At 43.2% G+C, this 27,618-nt stretch overlaps 2 protein-coding genes across 4 annotated transcripts in view; both read right to left on the reverse strand.

The window, feature by feature from the left end:
• Nucleotides 1–5,410, reverse strand: part of LOC309396009 (alpha-tectorin-like) — a gene marked incomplete at its 5' end in the record, with an annotated part of 57,448 nt that extends 52,038 nt beyond the window's left edge. Inside the window, 2 exons of the mRNA XM_081960718.1 lie at nucleotides 3,065–3,078; nucleotides 5,232–5,410. Of these exons, the coding sequence (XP_081816844.1) occupies nucleotides 3,065–3,078; nucleotides 5,232–5,410 (193 nt within the window). The remainder of the gene's footprint in view (nucleotides 1–3,064; nucleotides 3,079–5,231) is intronic.
• TBCEL (tubulin folding cofactor E like) lies at nucleotides 73–27,618 on the reverse strand. Of its 3 annotated transcripts, none has more exons than XM_081961113.1 (9): nucleotides 27,462–27,618; nucleotides 21,937–22,065; nucleotides 20,296–20,445; nucleotides 18,633–18,772; nucleotides 17,075–17,256; nucleotides 15,138–15,394; nucleotides 12,080–12,206; nucleotides 10,084–10,200; nucleotides 73–5,915 (listed from the first exon to the last, which is right to left on the reverse strand). In XM_081961113.1, the coding sequence occupies exons 3-9, from the start codon at nucleotides 20,426–20,428 to the stop codon at nucleotides 5,597–5,599; spliced, it is 1,275 nt and encodes a 424-aa protein (XP_081817239.1). In that variant the 5' UTR covers nucleotides 20,429–20,445; nucleotides 21,937–22,065; nucleotides 27,462–27,618; the 3' UTR covers nucleotides 73–5,596. The 3 variants fall into 3 exon arrangements, with proteins under 3 accessions (XP_081817239.1, XP_081817241.1, XP_081817240.1); XM_081961115.1 differs by having other exon boundaries at nucleotides 27,472–27,575; XM_081961114.1 differs by having other exon boundaries at nucleotides 27,365–27,519.

Below are 27,618 nucleotides of genomic sequence, written 5' to 3' on the forward strand. Positions count from 1 at the left end.
AAGTTTAATCCAGTAAGATCGATGCGAATTTATGGTTTAGAAATGAAATAAGTAAATAAAGCAGTTTCACACTTTTTTTTTTACAAAACTTAAAGTTTATTGATATCATTCAATTGACTGCCTTATATTTGGAGCAAGTTCTTGAACACTGAAATACAATGCTTGTTTCTTGGAAGAGATATTAACTTCCTTCCACAAAAGTACATGAATCGGAGTACAAACAAAAGGGAAACTGTAGTGGATTTTTAAAATTTAACCATCCTGTCAGATATGTTTCCAGGTAAATAGATCCAGAAAAATCTTCAGGCCCCATGTATCTCGAATAAGGGATTGCAGGATGCCATTGTGCCTTACTAGCTGTCCCAAGGTTGACATGTATTGCCCTTTCAAATAACTAAAGCCAAGGATCCCGGCCAGATGCTAGATTTAGAAGTGACCTAAACGGTGAACATGAGCCTTCTCTTCCTCACTGTTTTGCTCTGTGCCAGCAAAAGAGTAAAACAGGAGTAGATTATTCAGAAGCAGATATACTCCCTAATGGTAATCCTACATAGATGTCACACTTTTACTTACGTTCAGTTGCCTTGCTCCATTGGTGTAACCAACCCCACACAGAGTTTTCTATCAAAATCCAGCTCTAGAATTCAATGATACTTTTTCCCCAAGTTGCAGCCTATGTGTCTACTCCAAATCTTTACAACTAGAGTAGCGAACAGTGTGCAGCCAGATACTCATCCATGTTCTGGAGAGTAGCTGCAGCTCCCTCTACCAAGTACGCTCTACCTAGCCACTAGTACAAATTACGGCTCCTTACGAAACAGCATCTTAATCGGATCCAGGCTCACTAACTCTCCACAACCTTAAGCATAGCTGGCTGGGGAATTCTGGGAGTTGAAGTCCACAGGTCTTAAAGCGAGCAATGGTTGAGAAACACTGGCTTATGGAATTCAGCAGAGCGAACACTGTCTGCGTTGATAATCAGTTTCAACTCAAGCTGTAGTGGAGGAGGGGGGGAGGCTCAGAATATGAAAATGGGGGTGCAAGCTATGTCATTTTTTCAGAACCAAAATCACTGAAACATACAGCTGTGTTATAGTCCGAAACCCTGGAGATTGCTAATGAGTAAATATGCTATGGGGCTCTATTGCAAATGCCTTTAACTTCCAACGGATCCCTATATACACGGCTTTCTCTGGGACTCCGACAGAAATTTCAAAAGCCAAAGCAAGGGTAGGGATTTCGGAGTCTAGGCCTATATCATTTTGCTTGGTTATTATTTTAATGTCTCCAATCATGCTTTCATTTCTCCAATCTCCACTCGTGCAGGGGTCTCACCAGAATACACACCCCCACCCACCCTGCCCATTCTTCACCCCACCGCTCCATGTCAGAAAGGAGGTGGGGGATGGGGAATCCCAAGTTTCTCGCTCAACTTAATCACGTAAGCAGAACTAGCTACACATTTCCTATTTTGCATAATGGGAAGGCTAAACTGAGGTCTAACATGCACAGAACATACTCACCTGCAGCAATGCCAACCAAGATACTTTTTTTTTTTTTTGCTCAATACTACACGCAACTGCCAGACCCAGATATGAGCCGGGAATCACTTGCTATGGCTTGCTACCCGGCGATAACAGCCCCCTGAGTTCCAAAGCTAATACTTCCCAGTTCCCCAGGGGTTTCCCCCCCCCCCCCAGTACATTAAAAATGGTGGATAATTACACTATTTTCTAATGCAATGAAATCTACAGATTAACCTAACTGCGGAAAGGAGGACTTTCTGACATCACCCCACTTATCTTTTAAAAGGCTGGCCTTTCGTAAATAGGGGTCTTTGGGGAAATATAAACTTCTTCCAGTGACCAGAATGCTGCTCCCCCCCCAAAAAAAAACCCCTCAAGATTTTCCCCAGTAGAATCGCAGTTTTGTACAATTGGGATTCACCGCCCAACTGGGAACTTGATAGTGCAGTTCAGAATATAACTTCAAACGAAGTCAATCTTCTTGCTCTTTTTTATCCAGATTTTTGGACATAGATGAGTTCAGGGCCCAGTCAGCCAGGCAATACAAATGATCTCTACAGTAATTAGTCTCCTGGCTTCTTAACTACCTGAAGAGGAAGCTTCTACTAGCACAGGTTGGCCAACCTTAGCAACTTGGACTTCAACTCCCAGAATTCCCTAGCCAACATGGCTGACTGGGAAATTCTGGGACTTGAAGTCCACAAGTTTTAAAACTCGCTAAGGTTGGATACCCTTGCTGTAGCATAAAGAGGAGTTCACATGTTCAACAGCAAACAGCTGTGGCATCTGGCTTATGACGGTTCTCATCGGATAACTAGCCAAACATGAACTGAATGTTAAGATTAACATTTTAAGCAAAACGCCCATGGTCAAAATCAGCTTTCAGTTGGAAACAATCGCGTGTGACATTAGCACTGGATGAAAGCAGAGTTCGAAACTGGCAGTCTGATGCTGCATCTCCTTTTGGTACACAGCATTTTGAAAAAGCACAAATAGGGAACCAATCAGCGCTATGGGTTGAAGGCAGAACATTGGAGAACATGGTGAATTGGATGCTATTGGCAAACCAGGATGATCCACAGATTTCGCAGCTGAATCCAATGCAAAAAATGTGGCCAAACAGGACATGTGTACAGAATGCCATTACATTACTCTCCCTTTCATGCTGCTTTTATCCTCCTATAATGTACCTAATTAAAAGATTAAATAGTTGATGTAGCTTGGCTGCTCCTAATGCTGACAGTTTTTGCCCATAGTTATGTGCCAATTCTGTATAATTGCAGAAAGCTGACAGAATGTATTAGATGCAGACCTCAGCTTCCAAAGCATTTGTTTATGCATTTAAAAAAACAAACAAACAAACAAAAATGGGAATGGTTGAAGGGATAGGGACAGGCCTGAAGATTTTGTCTTGCTGTAGCCTTTTCTCTCTCTATTATAGCTAGCAGAATGTCAACTTAAGCAAACACTCTTGGATTGCCTAAGTTATGCAACCTGCAGATTTAAATAAATTAAATACAGCTTTCTTCCCAACTTACTGCTCTCCAGAAGTCTATAAGAGTCACAATACAGGAGTCATAAGGTTAAGGAAGTAGGTTTAGGATTAAAGACTAATTCTCTTTCAATAATATGCACAAAAATATGAATCTTCGGTGGAATTCCTTTGCTGTCTCTTTCCCCAACCTATTTAATCCTTCTTTCTAAGATAACCAACTACATGGATAGTGAACAGTACTACCATGACATCAACATTGGAGTGGGGAGGAAGATAAGTAGTACTGTTCCAATGGATGTTCCATGTATTTCAATGGCTGGCCCTTCGCATCCAACCAGTCTGTCAACCCCTACTAGGGTATTTGATACAGTAGGACCACCGATAAAATAATAGTATATTATTACACAATTCTATCTTTCCATAAATCTTTATAATAAAATATCTTATTGACAAGAACATTCCCCATTACAGCATGTGTAAACACACACACACAAACACACAAATGCATCGATTATAAATAAAATGCTGATTTGGGTTGGCATCACCGTGGTACCATAAGGGCATCTTGCTAAGGAAACGGAGAGGAAAGAACCTCAGTTTGCTATAGTTATAATAAAATCCAGAATATTATTATTCTGGAGCGACGTCCAATAATCATAATTTGAGGGAGAAGTGTGGCTTCACAAGAGATGGCGGTCAGAATGCTATTCTCTCGAAGCCATGCGCCTCTCCTTAATGTACAGAGAGAGGGTGGTAAACGCTTTCTTTCCAATGAGAAAACAAAAGAACTTTCTTTTGCTTTCCAACAATACAGATACCAGGAAAGGAGGGGGGGGGCAACCCCCACACTCTGCAATTTATATAAGAAAGGAAGCCCCGAAGAGGGAACAGCAGAATCAGGGGCTGAAAAAAATATATCTTGCTTTCGGAGCATAAAAGCTATCAACTCAGGTCAAAAGTGCACAGGGTAATAAGAATCAGCCAGCTTCACAGACATTTAAATGTACATGTGTAAAATGGACAGATTGGACGGCTTCCAGCTTGTCAAACTGACACGAGGAAGGAAGGGCAGCCCCTGCCTGATTTACAAAGTAAACAAGCTTAATGCATTTCCAAGCAGAACCGTACAAGAGGCTGAGCGCCTAGGAAAGCAGTGGGACGCATTTAATATGGTCTTCGCTGCAGCCGCTGTAATCAGAAGCGCACTGCACATCCATCCCGAGTTAAAATAGAAGAATTGCTTTGACGTGAAGAGAACAGAAGCTCATCCGACTGGAGCTGCACAAATCATGGACCATATAAAGGGACAAGTCCAGAATAAGGACTCGTGCATAAAAATGACCAACTTTGGGAGGACAGGAATGGTTTCGCATGCTTCTGTTGGCTTAGAAAATGGACAAAAAATGAACTTAAGCTGTATTGGATTTTGGTTTCCATCCAGGTATCATGATACGAGATTTGGAATTCAGGTTAAAACTAGCTGTGAAAGGTTTCTAGGAACCAGTGTCTATCCCTCAGCTAATCCTGCCGCAAGTTTATCCCGGATGATGAATTTATGGATGCAGGGAATGAGAGGGAGAAGCATTCAAGCCACCCAAAGTGTAATTCATAATAAGCATCAACCGAACATACAGCAGCACTAGAAGGTATTTGTGATCTTTTAGCAAACTGTTGAACGAAAGGAATTTCCTTCAGCATCCAATCAGGCGATGACTTTTATCAAACAGACCCATCAGTTGTTCTGCTTAGCTGCCCGGCTCATGTCAAAGTGCCACCCGGTTAACTTCTGATGTGCCCTGTGCAGAAATAATTTATCTATGCTACCTTGGAGAACTGGCAAGCCAGGAGGGTTATCGAAGGGAATGTGGTTTTGTAGTGTGTCCTTATTACTGTGCTTTGGAAGCTGTAGGTGTGTGTATGTCTCTAGGTGTGTGTGAGAGAGACAGAGAGGGGGGGGGGGAGACAGGGTGCACACTCACATTAAGCACCTCTCAAGAGTGATTTCCTTCAGCTGTCTGAAATCCAGAATGCTGCTGGACAATCTCGCACCCCCCCACCCCCCCATGTCCTAAAGAACCTTTTCCTTCCAAAAAGGCCCCCCAGGAAGAAATGACAGACCACCCAGGTGAAGGGACAGCAGTGCAGCCGTTTGTAATTGGAGTCCAAGTGCCATGGGAACAAGAGCTGCACGGAAACTTCTTCACACGTACCTGATGCTTATGCCTGCCGAAGGCTGAATTCCCTGGCTTGAGTGGCTGTCATAACCTCCGAGTTTGAAGCCGGCCTGTCGTGCTACGTTCACAAGTATACCGAAGTAGCTGGGAGATACCATGGGGAAACAGCCCACCTGCTCGATGTCACGCCTCTGAGGAGCATCCTGTCTGTTCATCTGCGCTGAATGCCGGTGCTTTTCTCTCAACACATCTGGACCTGCTAACTTGGGCTAGAAGTGGTGATGGGACGCACTTCTAAAACACCACATCTCAACCCAATGAACCCAAATGAAACAGCCCCGTCAGAAAGTCCCTTGATGGTGCTTACGTGGGGCCGGGCGCGCACTCTGGAGCGAGGGAGGCTACTTGGCTTTGGAGTCCACGTAGATTTTGTCTCCATCCCGGATGCCGTAGGAATGCAGGGCCCTCGAGTTGTACTTCAGCTCTTCGGGGCCAAAAGGATCTTCGTTGTTGAAGTAGGTGACCAGCATACTGCTGATGGGCAGCTGGACCACTGTTTTGAGTTGTTTCTTCAGCTCCGCCACCGTCTGATCTAAGCGGATGTTCATCTCCTTGACTTGGTCTTTGAAGTGAACTTCGACTTTGGCGCTGCTCTGAGGCGTCAGGTCGATCTCCGCCAGTTTTTCCAGCTTCCCGTATTTTGTCACTAGTTCCTGGTACCTACGAAAAGGGGGCAGAGACAACATGCAAAGGTTGCTGAATAGCTTGCTTTATTAAAATATATGGGTTTTTTTTCTGGTGCTTTGTGCCAACCTTTTAAAGCCAACTAATAATATCCTGCATACCTGGGGGTGAACTCAACTCTTTTAAGACTTTTTAGCGACCGGGAAGATCAATTCTGCTCTTTGCGGGCTAGACAAGCAAAGACCTAAAATGTTCCTTAAAGCAAACTGTATGTACTTGAAGCCAGAAAATGAACAGTCATGGGACTGAATGCGCGTCTTAGTTTCAGGACCCAGGTACAATGCAGAAATTAAACTAAAAAGGGCCACACTGGAGATTAAAGAATGAATGGAGAGGTGGTTTACTTTAAGGATCCTGGACCCACACCATTTTGAGTTTTTGAAGAAGTCAATATTGGACACCATAATCAGCTGGGACCATCTCTAATTCTGGCCCATAATGGTTTGATTCAGGACATGGCACCACCTGTATTTTCCCAAGCTTGAACAAAGGCGTCAGATCACAGCTCAATCAGCTAATATTCTCAATCTCCAATGAAGGGAAAGTTGCGTAGACCACATACACAAATGTGTACACCACATACATTTAGGGGCACCGCAACTAAAATTCCAAAGTCTCACAATGTGCATGAACTACAGGCAGTCCTCAACTTACGACCACAATGGATCCCAAAGTTTATGTCGTTAAGTGAAAAGTTCGGCAAGTGAGCTTGCTCCATTTTGCAACTTGTCTGACCTCCTTTGTTAAGCAAATCACTGCAGTTCTTAAATTAGTGACCCCTGTTTGTTAAGTGAATCTGGTTTCTCTCCCCCCCCCCCACTTTGCCTTTGCTTGTCAGGTCACAAAAGGGGATCACACAACTCTGAGACCATCCTAAATGTGAATCAGTAGTCAATCATCTGAATGTAAAAGCACGTGACCACGAGGAGGCTGCAATGGTCGTGTGAAAAACGGTCACCCCTTTTTTCAGTGCTGTTGTAACACTGAATGGTCACTAAATGAACTTCTAAGTCGAGGACTACCGTATAGTGGTAGCCCCTGTGATAAACTTCCGCAGATATAGTGCTTTCAACGCGATCTGGCCAATCCCTCTTGCTGAATGCTGCAGAGATCCATGTTCCACATCCTCAGGGGGCTGGGGGGGGGAAATGCATGACAACCCCCCCCCCCCCCCAAATCTCTCTTCTGCTCTCTTGGTAGTATTCATTCATTGGCTGCTGGACCAGAGTCAAGCAGAAATTTTTACAGCTACTAATTGGGTAACTTTGGTTCAGCCTCTGCTTTTCTGTAGGTCTGAATTCCTTTTGGCATTTGCAAGCGGAGGAGGACGAGGCTGAATGGGAGGGGGGGGGAAATAAGTGGGGGCAGCACTGTCTGGATGGCCATGAACCAGTTCCACAAGTTTCCCCTCCCTCCCACAGATAAACACCCCTCTTGTTTAATGCTCCTGGCTAGAGATTTCTGTCTTTGCTCCTTGTCCCTGCCATCCCCGCTGCCCCTTCCCCAGGCATTTTTCAGGTATCTCTCATTAATAATGAGGAAGGAGCATCTCTTCTGCTGGGCTGGGAAAGTGGCAAAAAGTCAACCCAAAGTCCAAGGGAGCTGAAAAGATAAAAACAAAAAGTGGTTAAGATTGGGGTGGGGATAACATTTCAGAGTCTCTAAGGGATGCCCTTAGACTGAAAGCCCCTTTTGTTTCCTTCTTGGCTCAGGCCAAAACCGTGATCGCTGCTGTGTCATTGCTCCTGTCAGGGGATGATGGGGCCTTGGCAACCAGGCAGGGAGGGGCCCCCTCCCCCAGGGGACTCGTGTTAAAGGGAAGGATATTCCACCAACAAGCAGAGTCTCTGTCTGCAATGAGAGGGAGGGGGGGGCTGATGAAGCGCCCTCGGTTTCGCCCAGCGTCTTGGGACAGAACCAGCTTTCACAGAGGCTGAGTGTTTGGAGAACGGGCTGCTGCACTTGGCTTCGCAGTTAACACGGAGAGAAAACTTGGTCCGTCGTTTTGGCTAACGACGATGTGGGAGATAAGGAAGACTTGCGTTCTCTGAACCCCGTGATGGCTGACAGCAGGGAAATCAATGGTGGAAAGTGAAAGGCAGCTTTCCAGGATGGGGTTTCAACACCTCCATTCATGCCGTCACTTCTTGTATAATGGGATCCACAACTTGTTCCGCAGAGTCTTGTTTTCCCATTGAGGTGACCGCAGACTCTTGCTTCCAGAGAAGGAAGATGCGTCATTGTCACCAAAATAAAAGGGTATCCAAGGGTGTTGAAGATTCCGCAACTCTTTCCTCTTCCACTCCCACCTGAGGCCAAAACCTCTCGCCGGATCAGGGGTCAGCAACCCGCGGCTCTGGAGCTGCATGTGGCTCTTTCATCCCTTGGCTGCGGCTCCCTGTCGCCAGTCGGCACCACAATTTTGAGAGGAGCTTCCGGTTTGGGGCGAGGGGAGCAGGACACACCAGGAGGAGACTCTATGGCAAGGAGTGGGTTTTCTGGTCAGCTCCAGAATTGATAGGGCTTTCAGTTAGGACAGGTAGAGGAAAAAGGATGCCACACTAGGAGGAGACTCTATGGTGGGGAAATCGGACTTCCGGTCGGCTCCAGAATTGAACGGGAGGCTTCCGGTTAGGACCTTTGTGTCTTTGAGTGTTTAAGGTTGCTGATCCCTGCACCAGATGATAACAGATAACAGAGTTGGAAGGGATTTTGCAGGTCTTCTAGATAGATAGATCTATCTATCTATCTATCTGGTGAATTGATACCTTGGATACCAAGATGCAGCTCATCAGTTTGCAAAAATAAAGGGGTGGGGGAATAACTCCTTTTTGGACAATTATGATGTTATTATTAATATCATGATTGTCAAAGGACAATTGTTTTGAGGATGTGGCCCTAAAAAGATTACGTCTCAATCTTGGAAGGGCAGGAAAGAGAAAGAACCTCAAGGGGAAAGGAAACAGGATGGTAATCAAGGCTGGAGAAGGAAAAGGGGAAAGAAACTGAGTTATTGGGGGCAGGGAAAAGTCAGGAGAATGAACTTCAGGCATGAGCTAAAGATGCAGGATGGTGGAACCTGAAGCCCGATTCTCTGGGGATGCCGTCTCAGCTATTCACGACCCCCAAAGGGCCCTGAAATGGCACGCTGGTGTGGTGGACTGGAAAGCCAGTCTCCGTTGAGGGCACAGGTCTCTTCAAGACCCCACACAGATGAGGGCATTTGGACAAAGGGGCCATTGAACAATCAGGCTGGGGGAGGGAAGCCCAGGGTTATTCAAAGGCTATGAACCGGGAGGGGGGCTGGAAGGGAAGGAAATGTGGGAGACGAAAGGCAATTTTGCCATCTGCATTAACCTGCCGGGAACCGATAGGGGGGAAAAAAAAACCGCTGAGGCAAAACCAAACCAAAAATCGTGGGAAACTTCAATGGTGTCAAGTGTTCAAGAGACCACACACCTTTTACGATTCCTCTGCACCAAATGTTTAAATATCTTTTTCTTGTCTGGAATTGCCTGACCGTTCTCTGATGAGGGGTCTCAATATCTGGTTTAGGAAGGGCAAGTGCGGGTCAAAGAGCTGAAAATGCAATCAGTCTGGCCCGTGACCAGGAGTACCAAAGCCGTCAGTTGTGATGACTCTTTGCCCACTGGCTTTAGTTGCCCCTTCTGAGTTAACTAAGCCTTGCCTGTCATTCTACTCCCTTTTCTCTTTCTACCCTTTGCTTCCCCGATATCTGCTTCAGATTGCAATCCTTCCTGACAGCCAAAACTCGACTGTCCTCTTAATTATTCATTAACAATGTGTTACAAATATCGGTAATAAAGCATTCAGCCGTTGCCTGTTATTTACTGTCTTTCCTCAACCCTGGAAGTGCTTACCGATATCTGTAGCTGTTCCAATGGTAATTTGCTCATTTGCGCTGCAGCGCCTTGCGAGATAAGTCAGTAATATATATGAGACGCCATAGTGAAGATAAATGAGGTACAGGAGGCTCTGCAGCTTGCCTAAGTTTATCAGGTGAGTGACTTAGTGCACAGTTCTGAACTGGGGGCACCTCAATTTATATTTTGTGTCTTCAAAACTACGCCGAACAGCCGAAGGTTTTTTCATTCATTCCATAAACCTCTGGGTAAACCCTCACCTGAAAGGAGCTTCTTCCTGTGGGAAGTCCAGGTAATAGCGGATGAAAAATCTCTCAGAGTCTTCTCGTTCTCCGTCTGTTATGACACTTCCGTTCAGCTTGGTGATTGATGGTAGCCTGCCGAAGACAAGACAAGAAAACGTTAACAGTTGAGCAGGCGGGCAAGGGAGGGAGGGGGGGGGGAGGAAAAAAAGTCCCCAAATAGCCAGCAGCAAATATTGTCTTCTCAGGAGATTCCTGCAGAATTCTGACATCGAAAAATATAGCTGTCAGGGAAATTGCATTTTTAAAGGGCTCCATAGAGAGAGGAATTGATTTAAAATTGTGCATTACGACTTGATTATAAATATATCTGACGATTTCCTAAATGCCTTCCTTCATGTGGACTTTCCAAGCCGTAAAATGTTGGTAACTTTAGAAAAGGCTGTAGAAATTTGCTATTTACTGCTTCGTGTGTGTGTGTGTGTGTGTGTGATTTGGGGGGGGGGGGAGAGAAAGAGAGAGACAGAGAGAGAGAGAGAGAGAGAGAGAGAGAGAGAGAGAGAGAGAGAGAGAGAGAGAGAGAGAGAGAGAGAGAGAGAGAGAGAGAGAGAGAGAGAGAGAGAGAGAGAGAGAGAGATGTTCTGTAGTTCCTGTTTTAGTCTGTCACTCCAATCATTCTAGATGGAGAATATGAATAGAAAGATAGCTGACCAAAGGGACAGCATCCAAGTTCAGGCACACACAAACACTGAAGAAAATAATGAATGTGGAACTGCAGAATATGGGATCAAAGGTTTTTTCTTTTAAATTGGCACAACTGGTACCTATCAGAGCACAGCTCAAGCAACCGTCTTTAAACTTCTCAACAGTTAGTTTAACATCTGTCATCAGTGGCTTTTGAGATTTCAGCGAGGAGATGACGACCGGCATATATGCAGTGGGCGTATTCTCATTACAAAACACAAATTGTACACCAGAGGGGAAGACCACGAAGTGGGCCCATTGAGAGGGTCCTCTCCCTTTACCATTGATTGACAATAGTCCTGTCCTTAGCCATGATGAGCCATCTTCCTGCCTGCAAAGCTCTAAAATGAGACGCTGAAGAGCAAGTTAAAACGACTCATCTGAGATTAGGGCCTTGCCTTGATTCTCCCTGATGCCCCAGGCCAGACGTGAAGATGGAAGTGATCAATTTTAGTCCAAACCGCTGAGATGTTTTTAAAACATAGGAAACGGTTAGGGAATGGTTTTAAATAAATAAGTCTGCAATATAGCAAGTATTAAAAATACCAATTGGGAATCAAGCAAAAAAATGGTCACAAAGACTCAACAGTCTCCAAATGCAAGAGATTTGTGATTCCCCCCCTCCCCAAGGTTATTACTGTAGCCCTTCAAAACAGGGATTGCCAGTTATATTACCTGGAACAATTTTAATTCACAACGTAGCTCTCCCCTTCCCCCCCCCCCTTTTTTTTGATTCACTCACAAAACTCACAAATTACAGGAGTCCACTATCTTCCAATTCCCTCTTTGAGCACCTTAGACTTCCCCTTCATGGATTATTGCCTTGTCATGATGAAGGGGCTTGCGTAGCTCAATGAAGCTATGAGCTGTGCCGTGCAGGGCCACCCAAGACGAACAGGTCATAGCAGAGAACTCTTGACAAAACATGACCCACTGGAGAAGGAAAGGGCAACCCACTCCAGTAGCTCTACCATGAAAACCCCACAGACAGTACCAAACTCCCTGGAGAAGAGCCTCATGCTGGGAAAGATGGAGGGCAAAAGAAGAAGGGGACGACAGAGAATGAGGTGGCTGGATGGAGTCACCGAAGCAATCGGTGTGAGCTTGAATGGACTCCAGAGGATGGGAGAGGACAGGAAGGCCTGGAAGAATGTTGTACATGGGGTTGCAATGGGTCAGACATAACTTCACAACTAACAACAACCTTAGACTTAAGTCACAGACAATTTTTAATCGTATTAAGGCTGGATCGACTACAAAATCTCCAGACCTGGCTATTACCAGCTTCCTCCGCTCCTCATTGGTGTATGACTGAAGGAGAGGGATTCTCAGCAACCTCACTTCCTCAAGCTTGGGGAAAGAATTCAGTTTGTCAATGTCTTCCCAGGAATGCAGTCCTGCTTTAAAGAAAGGAAAGGCTCAGGCAAGGAAAACAGACAAGTGAAGAGGTAGAACATATTTATAGGTCCAGGTTGTGCTTGTGTGAAAATTATTTGCAGGCCGAAACTAGATGAGGAACAGAACAGAGAAACAAACGGCTCAGGCTGAAGGCAGGCACACATTTTTTCAAACATTTCTCTATGAAACATTTCTCAAATGTAATAGAAAAATTACTGTTACCAGAGAAGGATACCTGAATACACATTTCTCCCAGCAGATCTTATACCTACATGAATTATATATATATATATTTTTAAAATGTCAGCCTTGAAAAGTTAGATTATTTGGGGAAGTTGTTCAATTACTTTCACCCTCTGAAAATAACGTTTCATGTCCACCTTTGCTGCTCCAATGAAGGTGGTGATTAATTACTGAAAGAGACTGATGTATTTTGGTGAAAACGCAGCTACTGGATTAGATTTCCTGGGAAGTTAAGACTTTGGCTTATGGTATACTCTCGCATTCGCAGCAGTACGAAGGTAGTAAGTTAAATAAATCAGTAAAACCCTGTTATTACCATCAGGTGGAAGTACAATTCAAACAAATCGAAGCGAGTGGATGGGGCTATTCTTAAGGAATAACGATACTTTTCTTTCTAGAGAGCACTGAATTCTTGAGCGATGGGGTGTTGAGCTTTAGATACTTCATTCTTCTAAAAGGTTATACGTGGCCAATGCTCTTTCCCTTGTCTAAGTCTATGACAATAAACCATCTAGAGCCACTTGACAAAGCTACTGCATTAATTGTTAATTTGATTAAACACAGAAGAGTAACATGCTTTAAGAAAGTGCAAGGGGAGATGATGAAAAATATTTGCCTGCGCAAATAAAGGGTGGGGAGGTTTAATTTAGGAATGAGCACAAAAAGAAACGTAAGTCTTCAAGGGAGGCAACTCCTTTGCCAATTGGCGTGTTATGAGGTCCTCAGTCACTGCATGCAATCACACTGATGAGGGATCTTATGTGAAAGGTTTTAAAGCCTCACTAAATATTAATGCCACACGAGTTGCTAAGAACTGTATGGCATGATGAAATTATTAATTAAAGGATAAAAGTACTAACCTACTCCTGGGGTGTTAATCAGGATTCTGATAATTGGTCTGATGATTTAGATTTTTAGGTTGAAATGACAGAAATAAAATAACTAAGGCCTCCAGACTCCTGACGACCTCGTTAAAAGAAGCCATAAAGCTTGCAACCCAGCAAGCTCATTACCACAGGGTGGGTCTAATTTCTATACCTTGTCTACTACCAGCTGTGTCTCCTGTTAGGTAGCTAAGTGAAACTAAGAAACCTATATATCGTATTTTTCAGAGTATAAGACGCACCTTTTTTCCTCAAAAAAAGAGGCTGAAAATCTGGGCGCGTCTTATACACCAAATACAGCATTTTTTTGCCTCCCGAAGCCCCTCCCCTTCACCAAAATGGCCGTGCATACTCTTATGGAGGCTTTCAGAGAGCTCCTGGGGGCTGGGGAAGGCAGAAATGAGCAAAAAACAAGCTGTTCCCCTCCCCCACCAGGAGCACTCCCCTCCCAGGGCTATTCATGCCTTTTGTTTGAAAAAAATCCAGGCCCGTTTTTGTGAAAAACAGGCCGTTTTTGTGAGGTTTGCAAAGTGCAAAAACTTTTTTCCCCCTTTTGGAAAGTTTTGATTGATGAGAATTACATTGATCAAGTTCTGTGCCAGCAGAAACAAAGTCTTAGGTGCTGCAGATTGTCAGCGATTTCCTTCTCCAGCACATGGATAAATACACCTGGAAACATCTACCTACCTACCGACTCTCTCTCTCTCTCTCCCCCTACCTATCTACTGTATCTCTCTCTCTCTTTCTCTCCCTCTCTATTCCTCTATCTACCTACCTACTTTTTAAAAAAATTGTCTCTTCAAAATCTTGGTGTGTCTTATACTCCGGTGCGCCTTATACGGTATACGCTTGCTCTAAAATGTATTCAGGATTCTTCCAGCCTTATAGGAGGACCCACACCTTTGTCCAGCCTGAATAAACTTGGGACCAAGAGAGAATTTGGACTCTGCCTCTTTCTTTGTGTCGAGCCACACCAATTTTCCCTGTCTAACAGGGGAGCCATAATTTATCTCCATGCTTGAGGAAAAGTGTGTCTCTTCACAGCAGGAGGATGCTTTGGTGAGCTTTCCAGAATATTTACATCAGAAGTTTGGGAACGGAAGCCTGGATAAGGTAGGCCTTTGTCCAACTGTTCTGACCTAGGCTTCCTGAGAAAGCATCAATCACAATCTTAGTCCCAAAAATCCTCTTTTATTTATACAGCTGTGAATTTTGGTCATTCACAGCCCGTCTTCACAGTCTGTGAAGATTCCGACAGATGTCTGCTCGTGTTGCCACAGTCTTTCAGGGGAATGTTGATAAGCACCCACCTTTATCTCCCTTGGAAAGCTGCCAGAGACCTAATTGCCAATTAGTTTGCAAGGCCAAACTTATCACAGAGTCAAAAAGGACTTCTCAGAGCTTGAACCAAGCAGATGAACTAATTGCTTCCTGCAAAAGCTCACGTCTCGTTCGCTCCGCTTTTAAGTATTATGGGAGGGGCCAATCATCTCCAAGCCTTACTCCCTGCTTTCTTAATTGGTTCTTGCCTTCTGGCAGCTCTGCGTATGCATGCACCAGAAACAGGGAACACCTGTTCCTCTGCCTCGCTGATGTCAGACTCTGGAGGAAGCATATAACTACCAGTTGGCCCTCTCTGCCTCTGACGCAGAGCCTTCGTCGGAGCCTTCCCCAGATTTCAGGACTGGCCCATTTCCTCCTCAACCTCCTCACTGTCCGACTCTGCTGCCAGCTCCACAGGCCACTGGCAGACCACAACAACAACATGTATATCCTTCCATTACATTTCACCCAAGGCCTCACCTGACTTGTGCAGACTGATGGATCGCAAGTTGGGGAATAGCCTTGCCAGGGAATCTTCGGACTCTTCAATGGTTGACAGACTGTTATTAGCCAGAACCAAAGTATCTAGCGATGGAAACATTATCCCCAGCTTCCGGATCTCAGTCCAGTCTTTGAGATTATTGTCAGTTATGTGGAGCAATTTGAGAGAATTACAACAAGCTGGAGAACAAGACACTGCATTATAGTCGTTAAGGCACAGGAAAAGTTCCTCCAAGCTGCAGGGAGAAAATTCCAATTAAAATATGCAGCAACTTCTCTGTACAATCAAGATAATGTTGGTTTTAAGGAAAAGACACATCATTGGGCTATCTCACTATTACTTGAAGCAGCAGAAAAGGCCATTCCCAAACATTTCCTCCTAGGGTGGTGTTTCTCAACCTTGGCAACTTGAAGATGTCCGGATTTCAACTCCCAAAATTCCCCAGCCAGCATTTGCTGGCTGGGGAATTCTGGGAGTTGAAGTCCAGACATCTTCAAGTTGCCAAGGTTGAGAAACAGTGTCCTAGAGGAAAACTGCTGGGGGGGGGAAATCTGTTGCCCTTGTAATCCCATCTCTGGATTTCTGAAGGCATCTGCATTTGGTTAGCCTGAGAGCAGAAGGTTGGATTAAATAAGCTTTGGTCCCACATGAAGGAAAACAGCGTTGCCAAGCTGAAGGGAGCCTCTGTCAGACAACTCAGGCCTTATAAAATATGTAAGGGAACGTATAACTGGAAGCTGTCCTGCACTCTCTCTAAAGCCCCATTTAGCCTCAATCAAAAGCCAGCAGGTCCATTAGGGAGCTATTTGATCTGATAACCAGAGAGCAGAAAGGCAGAATGTTGACTGCCCTACTGGCAGTATCTGTTAATTTGATAAATTTACCGATAAAATGCCCCAAGCAGCTTAGTAGTAGTTCAGAAACGTCGTCCAAATGTGGTCTAAAACTTTGGAAGTAGATAGATCTGCACAAACCACAAGTGGCTTTGTGATGTACTTTGCCTAAGGACGGATATGCTGCCGAAGGCTTCTCGATGGGAAAAAAGAGCTATGCAAATGGAAAAGGGGTATATTTCAGAACTAGTTTTTTTGCCTGATCTACTGCACTGCCAGTATATGGAGTTTAAGATATACCAAAACTTTCAGTTAACACACATAAACACACACACACATACACACACTGAAGCTATAATGTTAAATCAGCATTTCATACTAATGTCATTATAAGGGAGTACAACTAAATAAGGGAGACTGGACTTCTTGGAACACCATTCAGTAACATGTAAATACAATTGCAATATGACAAGAAGCTGCCAGAGTAATTGTCTAACAGATTTGAAAAATAGGTTTTTTTTAAAAAAAAAAATCACGTCCAGACAATCAGGCAGGAAAGCTCCTTCGCCTTCCTTCCTTTAGGCTAAAATAACAATTCATGGTAGCCAAATGGACTTGTAAACCTTGCACTAGCTTTTGTAGAATGCCTTAACTCCTCCATGAATTTGTAGGATAACAAATTGATGGGAATATAGCCACTAGTGCAAAATTAAAAACAGCAATGCTGACATGCATGGAAACCAAACAAGACAGGAGACCAAATAAGGTCAACCAGAATAGACAGGGAAGTCTAAAGTACAGATTTTGTAATGAACTCTAGGTTCAATTCTAAAATCCACAGTTCTCAGTTGGGTTTCCTTTGGAGAGAATTTGAATCTGTTAGCTGGTGCAAAATGTAGCCATTCGATAAGATTCAAAAAGTCAAAAAGATAACATATTTTTGTCCACCACTAGTCTGGAGGAAAGCAATTAGAAATAAAAAATAAATTCCAATTTATTTTTTGGAATTTGTGTTTTGAGTTTTAAGTGTTTATGATCCTTCTCCTTCCTTAACCCTGAAACCCTTCTTCCTTCAGGCTTACTCTGGTAATTCTTGCAGTATAGTGTGGACTGTTTCCCAGGAAGCTTTGCTGTTGTTGAGCACAAGTTTGCGAACACCGGAGAAAGATCCAGCATATTTCTTTTCTAAAACTGACAAATTCAGAGGATTGGAACTCAGGTTCAGAAACTCCAAGTGAGGGACATTGGACACAATTTTACTGACCTGGGAGAAAAGGGAAGAAGGGGAAAAAAAACCTGTAATCAGATCTCAAATAATATTAAAACCTCCCAGCAACCTTTCCAGTCCACTTCATTGAGTTGAAGAATGATAAGGATTCTAACAGCATTCAAGATAGTTATCTGTAATTCATACCGTAGCCATTTGATGATTTAGATTGATTGGTTAATTGCTTGTTCCCCTCAATGGTTCAGTTAATTACACTCTTAGAAAGGCTTGATAAGGGGAAAAAACAGATACCTGGCAGGCTTCTAAAGCAAAGAACAGCAACTATAGAAAAGAAATAACTTACAAGTGCCAACATTTTTCAAAGGATTATTTTATCCAGGGTTACCCATCTTTTCTGCAATCTTGTATGCGCCAAATACCATTTTAGTAAAGAATTTCGATTTCCAAGATTGATTAATGCTTGGGTTCCCCCGCTCCCCTCTGCAAACAACTTTGTAATTCTTTTAACATTTGAGAATGAAAAACGGATGGCCAACAGGCAATAATACCACCTTTCCTGTTTTGGCTTATTGTAATCCAAAGCCTTTGCCCCAAGGAAACATGGAGGAAAACACAAAAATGCTGGAGAGCATTTGGAACAATTATTGCAAACTTTGGGGCAAACCTGAATCCGTTGTTTTTTTTTTAAAGACACCTGGGCTAAAGGAGGGATAATGAGAGTCAGTGGGACCTATTAGAATTTTTAGCTGATTGTACAGCTTTTCCTGATCCTATAACCCATTTTACCGCATGCTATAAAAATTAAGAAGACTCGAGGAGTTTCATTAACAATTAGAACTTCCCATTTTTAAAATCACATTCCGCCTTCCCTCCAGTAGCTGAAGAAGAGTTACATGGGGGAACTCGTTTCATTTTATCCCCTAAAGAAGCTGTGGGTAAGGTCGGCTGGGCTGCCCAAGGTCATCCAGCAAGACTTTATATGCTTGAAACAGCATCTGCCCTGGCCGTCGAAACCTCATTGTAACGCAGACATTAACAGGCCCCAAAGAAAGAAAAATGACGGAAAAACAGAGAGCTCCTTTTTCCCTCCCACTCTTGGATGGTACCTGAGATTATAAAACTGTAAAAGCCGTGGCTAAAGGCAACAAGCTGATGATGGATGGGAGCTCCGAAGGGAGGAGAGATGAGCAAGAAAGAAGAGGTGGCCTGCTTGAGAAAGCTTGAGGTTTGGAAGGAGAAAGTACTGAACTAATCAAGTCCCCGGATTACCCTGGGCAAGGACATCTGAATTATTAATAACTTGAATAATTCCAGATGCATGTGTGAATCCATCCGGAACAGCCATCTCTACCGGCAGCAAAGACAGCTGTTCTTGGTACCACTCAGAATGAAGTTCCCATAAGCTGCTTTACCTCGTGCCAGTCTTCTAATTTGTTGTCAGAAAGATCCAGTTCAGATACGTGAGCACAGAAGGCAGCTATCTCCTTCTCGTCTCCAGCACAGGTGATCCCACAGCTGTTCAACACCAGCACGCTTGGCAGGTTGAGGCGGTCTGAAAAAGCAGAACCGAAGGAGGACCTTATAAGGAGTCTCTCGTTTTTGCTGAGCAATTTTATTACCTGCCATTCAAGCAAATCTGATCCAGAATACTTTAAAAAAAAATGCCGTACAAAAATGAGATTCCATTTATGTTGTCTGATGAACTGTACCTGATATGGCTGTTTTTAAAAGATACTGTTTTATTATTATGCAACCCACGATGCTCTTTGCTGGATGAAAGGGAAAAGTGACTCTTAAATACATGAAACTGTGAATTAGAATGTCCTAAGGGCTAAGTAATGTAATTATTTGGTTTAGGACAGAGGTGTCAAACTCAAGGCCCCGGCCCACAGGGCACTTAGATCTGGCCCGCAGGGTTCCCCTCCCGAGCTCCTGGCAGAGGCACCGCGGGCAACAGCAAAGGACCGGCCCGCGGTGCCTCTGCCAGTGAAAATGGAGCTCGGGAGGGCAGCATGCTCTGTTTTCGCTGACAGAAGGTTGCCGGAGGCCGTCGCACCATAAAATGGAGCTTGAGAGCCCATTTTCGCTGGCAAAGCGCTTGGACCACCACAGGGTCCCCTGACATGAGTGACATTGAACTGCACCACCGCCCTCCGAGGTCCAGTGGCCCTCAATGAAATCAAATTTTGACACCCCTGGTTTAGGATGACTATATCAAAAGGTAAAACAAGATAAATTTCTCCTATGCATCCTTCTCTAGGTTCCACATTTGTACTTGAACACCAACTAATGTGTTTTCACAGTTTCTTATCATCTACCCTAACAATATTTTCAGTAGGTTCTTCAGAAGCAGTATTAATGTTTCAGAAATCAGTGCAACCAAATTATTCTGGAAAAGAAATCTAACAAAACAAGAGTAACTCTGGAGACAATATGAAAGATGCAAGCTTATAGAGAGATCTTCTTTCTTCACGTAAAAGATGGTTTCCTGGGGCAACTGCAATGATTATCGGCATAAAGGAAAACTTTAATTTTGCCTTTTTTGTTAGAGGAGTTGCTATTAAGAAAAGGGTGATGAGGGTATACATATTGAACAAGGGAGCACTATGCTGTAGCATACACTGTGATAGTTTGCTGGATAGAAGCATTTTAATAAAACCATAACCTTGACTCAGGGCCAAGATAGCTTTTCCATCTTTTTGAGGTACTTGAGTGAAGAAATCAGAAGAATAACCAGAAAATTTGTTTTTTTTCTTAAGGTGCCTCTAGAAAGGTTAACTCTGAGTGACATACAATACATTTGGCCCCCGACTGGCTCAACTTATTTTTGTTCTTTTCTGTCACATTCAGTTACTGTCAATTCCACCCAAATAACCTGGCTTGTATTTCCTCTTTGGGAATGTCCGTGATAGAAATCAACCTGACAGGAATTCAAAATCAGAATAGGGTAGGGGTGGGGGTCAGGGAAGAAGGAGTGAATGCACAGAAGAGGGAGAACAAAGAGTAAACCTAATAAATTTTAATCCAAGCCCTGCTCTAAGGAAGCCAAAAGAAAAATGCAGCCCAAACCTGTACCTTTCATAGGTGAACCCTGAGGTGTAGCTGGGACATGCACGCCCATTCCGGGACCACGACGATAAGGGAAGTTTTCCGGGCTGTATTTTTCACAAAGAACTTGCATGAAACTTCTCCCGCTGGGCTGATCCATTGTCCCTTCCAGAAATGCTGTGGTTCAAAAAATGGGAAATAAATGCCTTCCTTCCAACTGGCAAACTTAGACAAAGCACCTTCCATTTTAAATTGGGTGAGGGAATGTGTTAAATTCACTAAACATTTGGAAAGCCTCATACAGTAAGGATGTTATTTAAAAAAAAAGTTTACTCCAAGATCAAACGTGAAGGAACTTTTTCAGAGTGGCCCTTGTTGAGATGAAGGCTTAGATCAGGTATGTCCAACCTTGGCAACTTTTAAGGCCTTTGGACTTCAACTCCCAGAATTCCCTAGCTAGACGTGCTGGGTAGGGAATTATAGGAGTTGTAGTTCACAAGTCTTAAAGTTGCCAAGGTTGGATACCCCTGGCTTAGATATTCAAGCTTGAAAGAAGACATCTGTGGAGTTTGATGAGGTTTCGAATAATCCTTTTGTGGCCACTCAGGAAGGTCAGGAACATGCTTCATTGGCAAAATGAAGCCTGAGCAATTTAGCTCCTTAAACCATTCAAATCACTATCAAAATAAATGCTTGTGGAAAAAAGAGGAATGGAGGATAATTTTTTTTGTAAATTTCTGAATTCAATCACAAAATCTCTGGTGTGGAACATATTCAAAACTCAATCAGCATAGAATATACTATCTAGACCAGGGGTCGGCAAACTTAAACATTCAAAGAGCCACAAAGGTCCTAACCAGAAGCCCACCTTTCAATTCTGGAGCCGACAGGAAGTCCGGTTCTCCCACCATAGAGTCTCCTTCTAGCATGGTGTCATTTTTCCTGTACCTGTCCTAACTAAAAGCCCTATTAACTGCAGAGCTGACCGGAAAACCCATCCCTTGCCATAGAGTCTCTCCTGGCACGCCCTGCTTTCCCCCATCCAACCAGAAGCTCCTCTCAAAATTGTGATGCCGACCTGCAATAGGGAGCCGCAGCAGAGGGATGAAAGAGCCACATGTGGCTCCAGAGCCGTGGGTTGCTGACCCCTGGTCTAGACCAATAAAATAACTTGACATAAAGGTAGTATTTGTAGGTCTTATAAACTTATACAAATATATCACTTTCCTCTTCATTTTTTTTAGTGTGAACAGATGCTGGGCATAAAACATTCAATCTGTAAGGTATATCTGTGCTGTTCCAATTTGTTGCATACGTCAATATTTTACAGATGGGAATAGAAATAACACACAAATTAAGATACCAAAGAATTAATCAACACCAAAGATGGGCAGAAGGTAAATGTGTGAGTGATGTACAGTAGATCACGCAACTGTTCAATTGTAGCAGCAACCAACTACGTAATTTCCCTCCATTCCTGGAATTAAAAGCAGATTAAGTGATGGAAACATGAGCTAAACCCTGACATTCACATGGGAGATTGAAGGGAAAAAGTGCCCACATTCTTTAAATCTTAGGAGGGCATCTTATGTAAGACGTTTCGATTGGAGGATTATTTTATCCCGCCAAAATAAATAGTGCAGAATGTCTCAGATGTTCCCCACTTACACAAGATGGTTATTTTTTAGTTTCAGCATCAGCTCTCTCGGGAGTTACATGTGTGAGTTTCTGGGAATCTTCTTAGCCCTTCATTTTATTTCTCCGGGGAGGGAAAAGATCACACATCCATGTAATTCCCTGCACAGGAAGGGAGAAGAGAATGGAAGAAAAGAGGGAACTTTAAAAGCAGCATCAGTGAACTCCAGAAACAATGCTATCTAACTCGCATATTTTTTCCAGGAATCTGACAGCAACTTTTCCGAGCAACACATTTTATTAAAAGCATTAAGTTTTTGTAAGCTGCAACTCGTGAAAGTTTATGCCTTTGAATAAAATCTGTGACTCGGAACAAGTGTAACCAGAGTTTTATAGACTAACACAGCTCTCCTACAATCTCATTTTTTTGTGCACAGGAACTAGAAAATTTATGCCAGGTAAGGCTGTCAACAGCAAGCAGCTTGATCCCCCAAGCAGAATTTGTCCAGCTTACACAGGCAACATTTGGAAGCTTAGGGTCCCTTCCTGCTTCACAGCAGAGGTAGATGAACACCAAGGTCATCTATTGCTGCAGTGGCCTCATTTTTTGGAACATCATGTCCTCCAGAGCTACATCTTGTGTTCTGAGTATTTTGCAAGGCACTCGAGGCCATATTCTTTAATTGGACATTTGGTACATAATTTGTATGGATTTTGTTGACATTATTGATGGGCTAACATTTTATTGTTGTTTATTGTTACTGCAGAGTTTGGGCTTGGAGGCATTGATTTCTGTATTTTTAATCTTTTTTTTAATGTGTGGACTAGTTCAACTTGGTGGTGTATAAGCACTGTAAAAACAACTAAGTGGTGATGATGGATTGCTGCTTTTCTGATTGAACAAGATCCTGAAAATTATTTGATCAAAATAGGGACAAAGAAGAAGGTGAAGTATGGAGAAAATTTGTTTTAAGGGATTAATTTGGCAAGGAGAGGATTTTTACTCACAAAACTTGCAGAAAGTAAGTCATTCTAGTGATTTACATCCTTCACAGGATACCATTATACTAATTACATCATTTACACAAATTGTCCATGGAAATTTGCTCCATTGTATGAAAGGTTAGTTGTATCAAGGTTTAATAAATGAAGGTTTCACTGTACAACTGTACCATTACGGTCCTTTCTAATTAGCCAACAGGGGAAAAATATTTCAATATTAAAACTTCTGTGGTGAAGCATGCCAGTTTGCAAAATAGTAATACAAACCACTGCCTTAAAATAAAAATTGAAAATGCAATAAGAACATAAAAAAAAATTAGTTGGATGGTTTGGGAAAGCCAACATAAAAGAATGCAAATTTAATTGGGACTTCCTTAAACTAGAATATAAACTTAAAGGGGAAATCCTTTCCCAGTTTTAAAACTGAATTCACAATTCAAATGTCCCAAGGATGTTGAGCACCACACACTAAGGTTCGTGAAACAATTCTATAGGAGTTAAAACTTGGATTTTGGATGCCTTTCTGAAGAAAAAGAAGCTGCTGGTTTATATTAAGGTGCTGGTAGTGCTTACGCTACTCCAGACCTGCACAACTCATTGAGGGAAAAAGGCTGCATATTGAAAATTATTATGTGCTGCACAGAAATATTGTGCTCCTGCTCCATGGCAGTAGAAGCACTAGTGTGGGCTGCAGTAACAGCTCTAAATTTATTATGGTACTTATTTTTTAAAGGCTGCTTGGTGGGTCACGTGTAGCCCCCAGGCTGTATACTATGAAGGCTTGCAGTGTACAAGCTTGAAACAAAATGCTTTTAAAATGAAACCTTTAAAAAAAAAAAGGTGGACATTTAAAGGTTTTAGTCTATCAGTTAATTTCAGTCCATTCCAAAAATAAATCTCTAAAAGGTTCATAAAGTATCACTCAACATGGAAGTATTTCATAGACTGAACTTTTAACAATAGCTTCTGAGCATTTCAAAGGCTTGTTGTATCGATTACTGTATTTTTATCAAAGTAATCATACTTCAAAACATCAACAGAAAATAATTCTAAAATGTGGAAACAAAGTAACATTTGTTCGTTCTGCAAAGGAGCATTTGTAACCAAAATCAAAACCATATACCTTCTGGAAAGTGAAAGAAAAAATGAGGGAGGGTTTAGTCTTGGGGATGGAGAACAGAAATATAAACGTGAGTGGAAACATTTGTTGGCTTTTCCAAAAAATCAGTATTATACCATTACCAAGGTTTTCTGAGTGTTAATAATCCACTTTCCTTCTCTGGAAAAAAATCAAGCTTCCACTAAGAAAACCAAAGTGTTCCCAGAATGCAACTTAAATGTTTAAAAATGTCTGTTATTAAATGCAGATGAGGCATCTGCTATCTATAAAAACCAGCTAATTCTTAAACTCTTGAGATGAGGCCCTTTGACAACACTTGCCACAAATATAGGAAAACAAGTATTCCATTTTACTAAACTAAACTCTTTTGGACTTTTTTAAAGTTATGCACTTTCCAAGGTAGTTAAAAGCCAGTGGAAAAATTGTCAAGCATATTAGACAAAGGGAAGGCAGTCAACAGCATTTAGAAAATACGTTGTCTCTAAAAATATTAATACTTGAATAAGGAAAGCTGTGATGAGGCCAGGGATCTGGGTACATTAGCTACATATTTGCACTCCTATAAAATAACAATCTTATAATAGAACTCCATTTACTCTCAGGTGATGTTTTCTCTTTCAAACTGCCTTTCTTCCATTATGAAAGTAAGGAAGATCTTAAAATGGGTTTGAGAGAGTTTCCCACTCAAGCCCTGACCAGTTAGGCCTTCAATCTCAGCTTCAATTTGTAAGCCGGAAGACAGGAAGAATGTTATTGCTATTCAATAAGATGCTCCCACTTGCCTTTAGTTTGGGAATAAAGAAAAACTTTTACTAAGAAACAGGTAATACAATCACACCAGGTGCACCTATTTGCCAATATATTAATACAACTAACCATCAGAGGACAAGTATTACTAGCTCTCTGCAAGTGTCATTTACTGATAAATCTACCTGTTACAAATGATGAAACTGCAGATAATGTGATGGGAAAATCTTAACAGAAACTTCAAACCCTAACATGGAGTCTACTATGAATTGTTTAAGATAGTTCATTTCCTGAATTAACCTGATCTACAGTATGAAATAGGCTCATTTTTGACTATGACAATCTGAGATGTAAGGGCGCATTAAATATCATCATGATCCTATTTATAACAAGAACCTATACCGGAAATAGTATTTATTGTCCAATTCCTGATAAAATACAAACTTTAGATACTATTTCAAACCTTTTTAAATCAATGGCTGCTCTGAACTCCCGTAACTGTCATAAAATATAGATGACATTGTCTTTTATAAAATTATCTCTTAAGTTTAGCCTAATCTGTATATATTGTCTTCCTGAGGATTCAGTATTTTTCATAGATCCTCTTGGACATTCTGATCCACCAGATTGTATGAATTAGCTACTCTAAATAGTAGTGGATATACCAGAGTTTCCCCTGAAAAATTCTGTCACCTCTACTTTTTCTAAATAGAATATGGAAAGATTCAACATAAGATATTCTTCATGTAATGCAAAGAGCTGATCAATAAGCTCACTTTTTATAAATGGCAACATGGAAAAATTATAGTGGGCTCTTTTAAATGCTAAAAGCCTGGTAGCATTAAGGTACTGCCTTTCCTGAGAGCAGAGGTTGTATGCTTCTGAAAACCAGATGCCATGTTCTTCTACACATGGAAATAGATTGGACCAGATGGTTCTTGGATGACACAACAGGAGACTCGTGCACCCCCCCTCCCCCCCAAGACTTCTGCCACTCCTCTCACATTGCTGAAGGCAACATACTATTAACTCATCAAATTATTCAAGTACAAGCTATCATAGTTATGCTCTTAATATTTATTCAAGGACATTAACCATTTGGATGGCTGGAGATGGAAATCACAGCCATGTGATTATTAGGAAATACAGAAGCAGATGCATTTAAAGGATTAATGTTAAGGATGGGATACTGCATGATACTTTCTATAAGGTAAATTGTGCATTATGGCGTTTTTGAAAAACCTAGAAGATCTGGCTTCAAGACTAGAGGGACCAGAGGCAACAGCCCCTGTTGAGGGGGCTGTTACATCACCAGGTAACAGCCACAGTCTGTCCCCAAAGAAAATATTTTATCTGTACCAATGTTATCAATGTTACTATTTTATCTGAAAGGCCTATGGAGAAAGCATTAATTTACTAACTTCCTCGGCTCACAAAGGCCTTCAGAGGTTAACAAATCAAAAATGAAATTCAACGGCTGGGTACCTAAAGAAAGTTATAAATCAGATTGTCGGGGTTTTTAAATATATACATTTATCTATGGGAGGTTTTTTCCCCCCTCCAATAATCAACTATTGGAAGCTGTGGTATGTGTGGAAATGCAAATGAAGCAGGCATTTGAGGCCACTGCTGTTTCTCATCTCTTTGAACCAATGATATTTTTCCTGTTCCAGGCCTGTTTGCCCCCTACTGCTAACTATGACGATGCTGACCTTCTCTTCCCACCAGCTACCCATCAGCTGCCTCCAGGGAGATGGAAGGGGGTCTTGGGAAGGACCAAATTCTACCTCTTGTGCTTAGAAAGTAAATCTGGGGATGGAGGGGCTGGTCTGCACCTGCTGGCAATCTCTTTGCAGGCCTCCTGCTTCCCCCCCTCCAGGATCCACTAATATTTTTCTTCTTCTTCCCAGAAAGCCACCAGCATCTTTCTGTCCCCCTCCCCACAATCTTGTCCCCAGGACTTTGGAGAAAGGCTGCCTCGCAAAGCTTCCTCTCTCATCTCTCCCCCCCCCCAGCCCAGTTTCCAACCAGGCCCCCCCCCCAGCAATTTAGGAGCTCAAGGTAGACTGCTGCTGGTCAAGGAGGCTCCATTGGACAGCAGCCTCTCTCGTATCCCCCCCCCCCAAGCCAGTTTCCAACCAGGGTCCCTTTTCCAAGAGGGGGAGTTCTACCCCCCCAGCAATTTAGGAGCTCAAGGTAGACTGCTGCTGGTCAAGAAGGTTCCATTGGACAGCAGCCTCTCTCATCTCCCCCCCCCCAAGCCCAGTCCAACCAGGGTCCCTTCCCCAAGAGGGATGTGTGTGTGTGTGATCCCTTCTTCCAGGGATCGCCCCCCACAGCGCTTTAGGAGTGCTGCTGGACAAGAAGGTTCCATTGGACAGCAGCCTCTCTCATCTCCCCCCACCCCTTCAGCCCACTGTTTCCAAGCAGGGTCCCTTCCCCAAGAAGGGGGGGGTCAGTCCTCCCCTTCACCCAGGGATCGGCCGCCCCTCCCCCAGCGCTTTAGGGGGTTCAAGGTAGACTGCTGCTGGCCAAGGAGGCTCCATTGGACCGTAGTCTTCCCCCCCTCCCCCTTAACCCTTCCCCTCTCGCCTTCTCAGCACTGCCAGGCCAGGAGGCGGACACGGCGGGGGAGGGGGCTGCGGGCCCTTCCTTTCTCGCCTTCCCAACCTTCCCTTCCCCTCCTCACCGGGCCCCACCGCTTTTACGCTCCCCGTCCGGCGGCCGCGTCCTGCATTGACCCGGAAACAGCTCGCTCGCCCGCCCGGGATGGGGAGGAAGGCAGGCAGGAAGCAGCGAGGCAGCGCGCGCGACCGGAGGGGGAGGAGGGAGCCGGAGAAATAAAA

This window comes from Natrix helvetica, assembly GCF_964273705.1.
Source record: "Natrix helvetica genome assembly, chromosome: 8".
Classification (NCBI taxonomy): Eukaryota; Metazoa; Chordata; class Lepidosauria; order Squamata; family Natricidae; genus Natrix; species Natrix helvetica.

Excerpts from the sequence above, each read along its gene's own strand:
- TBCEL (XM_081961113.1), bottom strand. The coding sequence starts at position 20,428 with ATGGATCAGCCCAGCGGGAGAAGTTTCATGCAAGTTCTTTGTGAAAAA. Across the intron at positions 17,257-18,632 it reads AATTAGAAGACTGGCACGAG|GTCAGTAAAATTGTGTCCAA; the intron begins GTAAAGCAGCTT and ends CTTTTCTCCCAG. Across the intron at positions 12,207-15,137 it reads CATCAGTCTGCACAAGTCAG|GACTGCATTCCTGGGAAGAC; the intron begins GTGAGGCCTTGG and ends TCTTTAAAGCAG.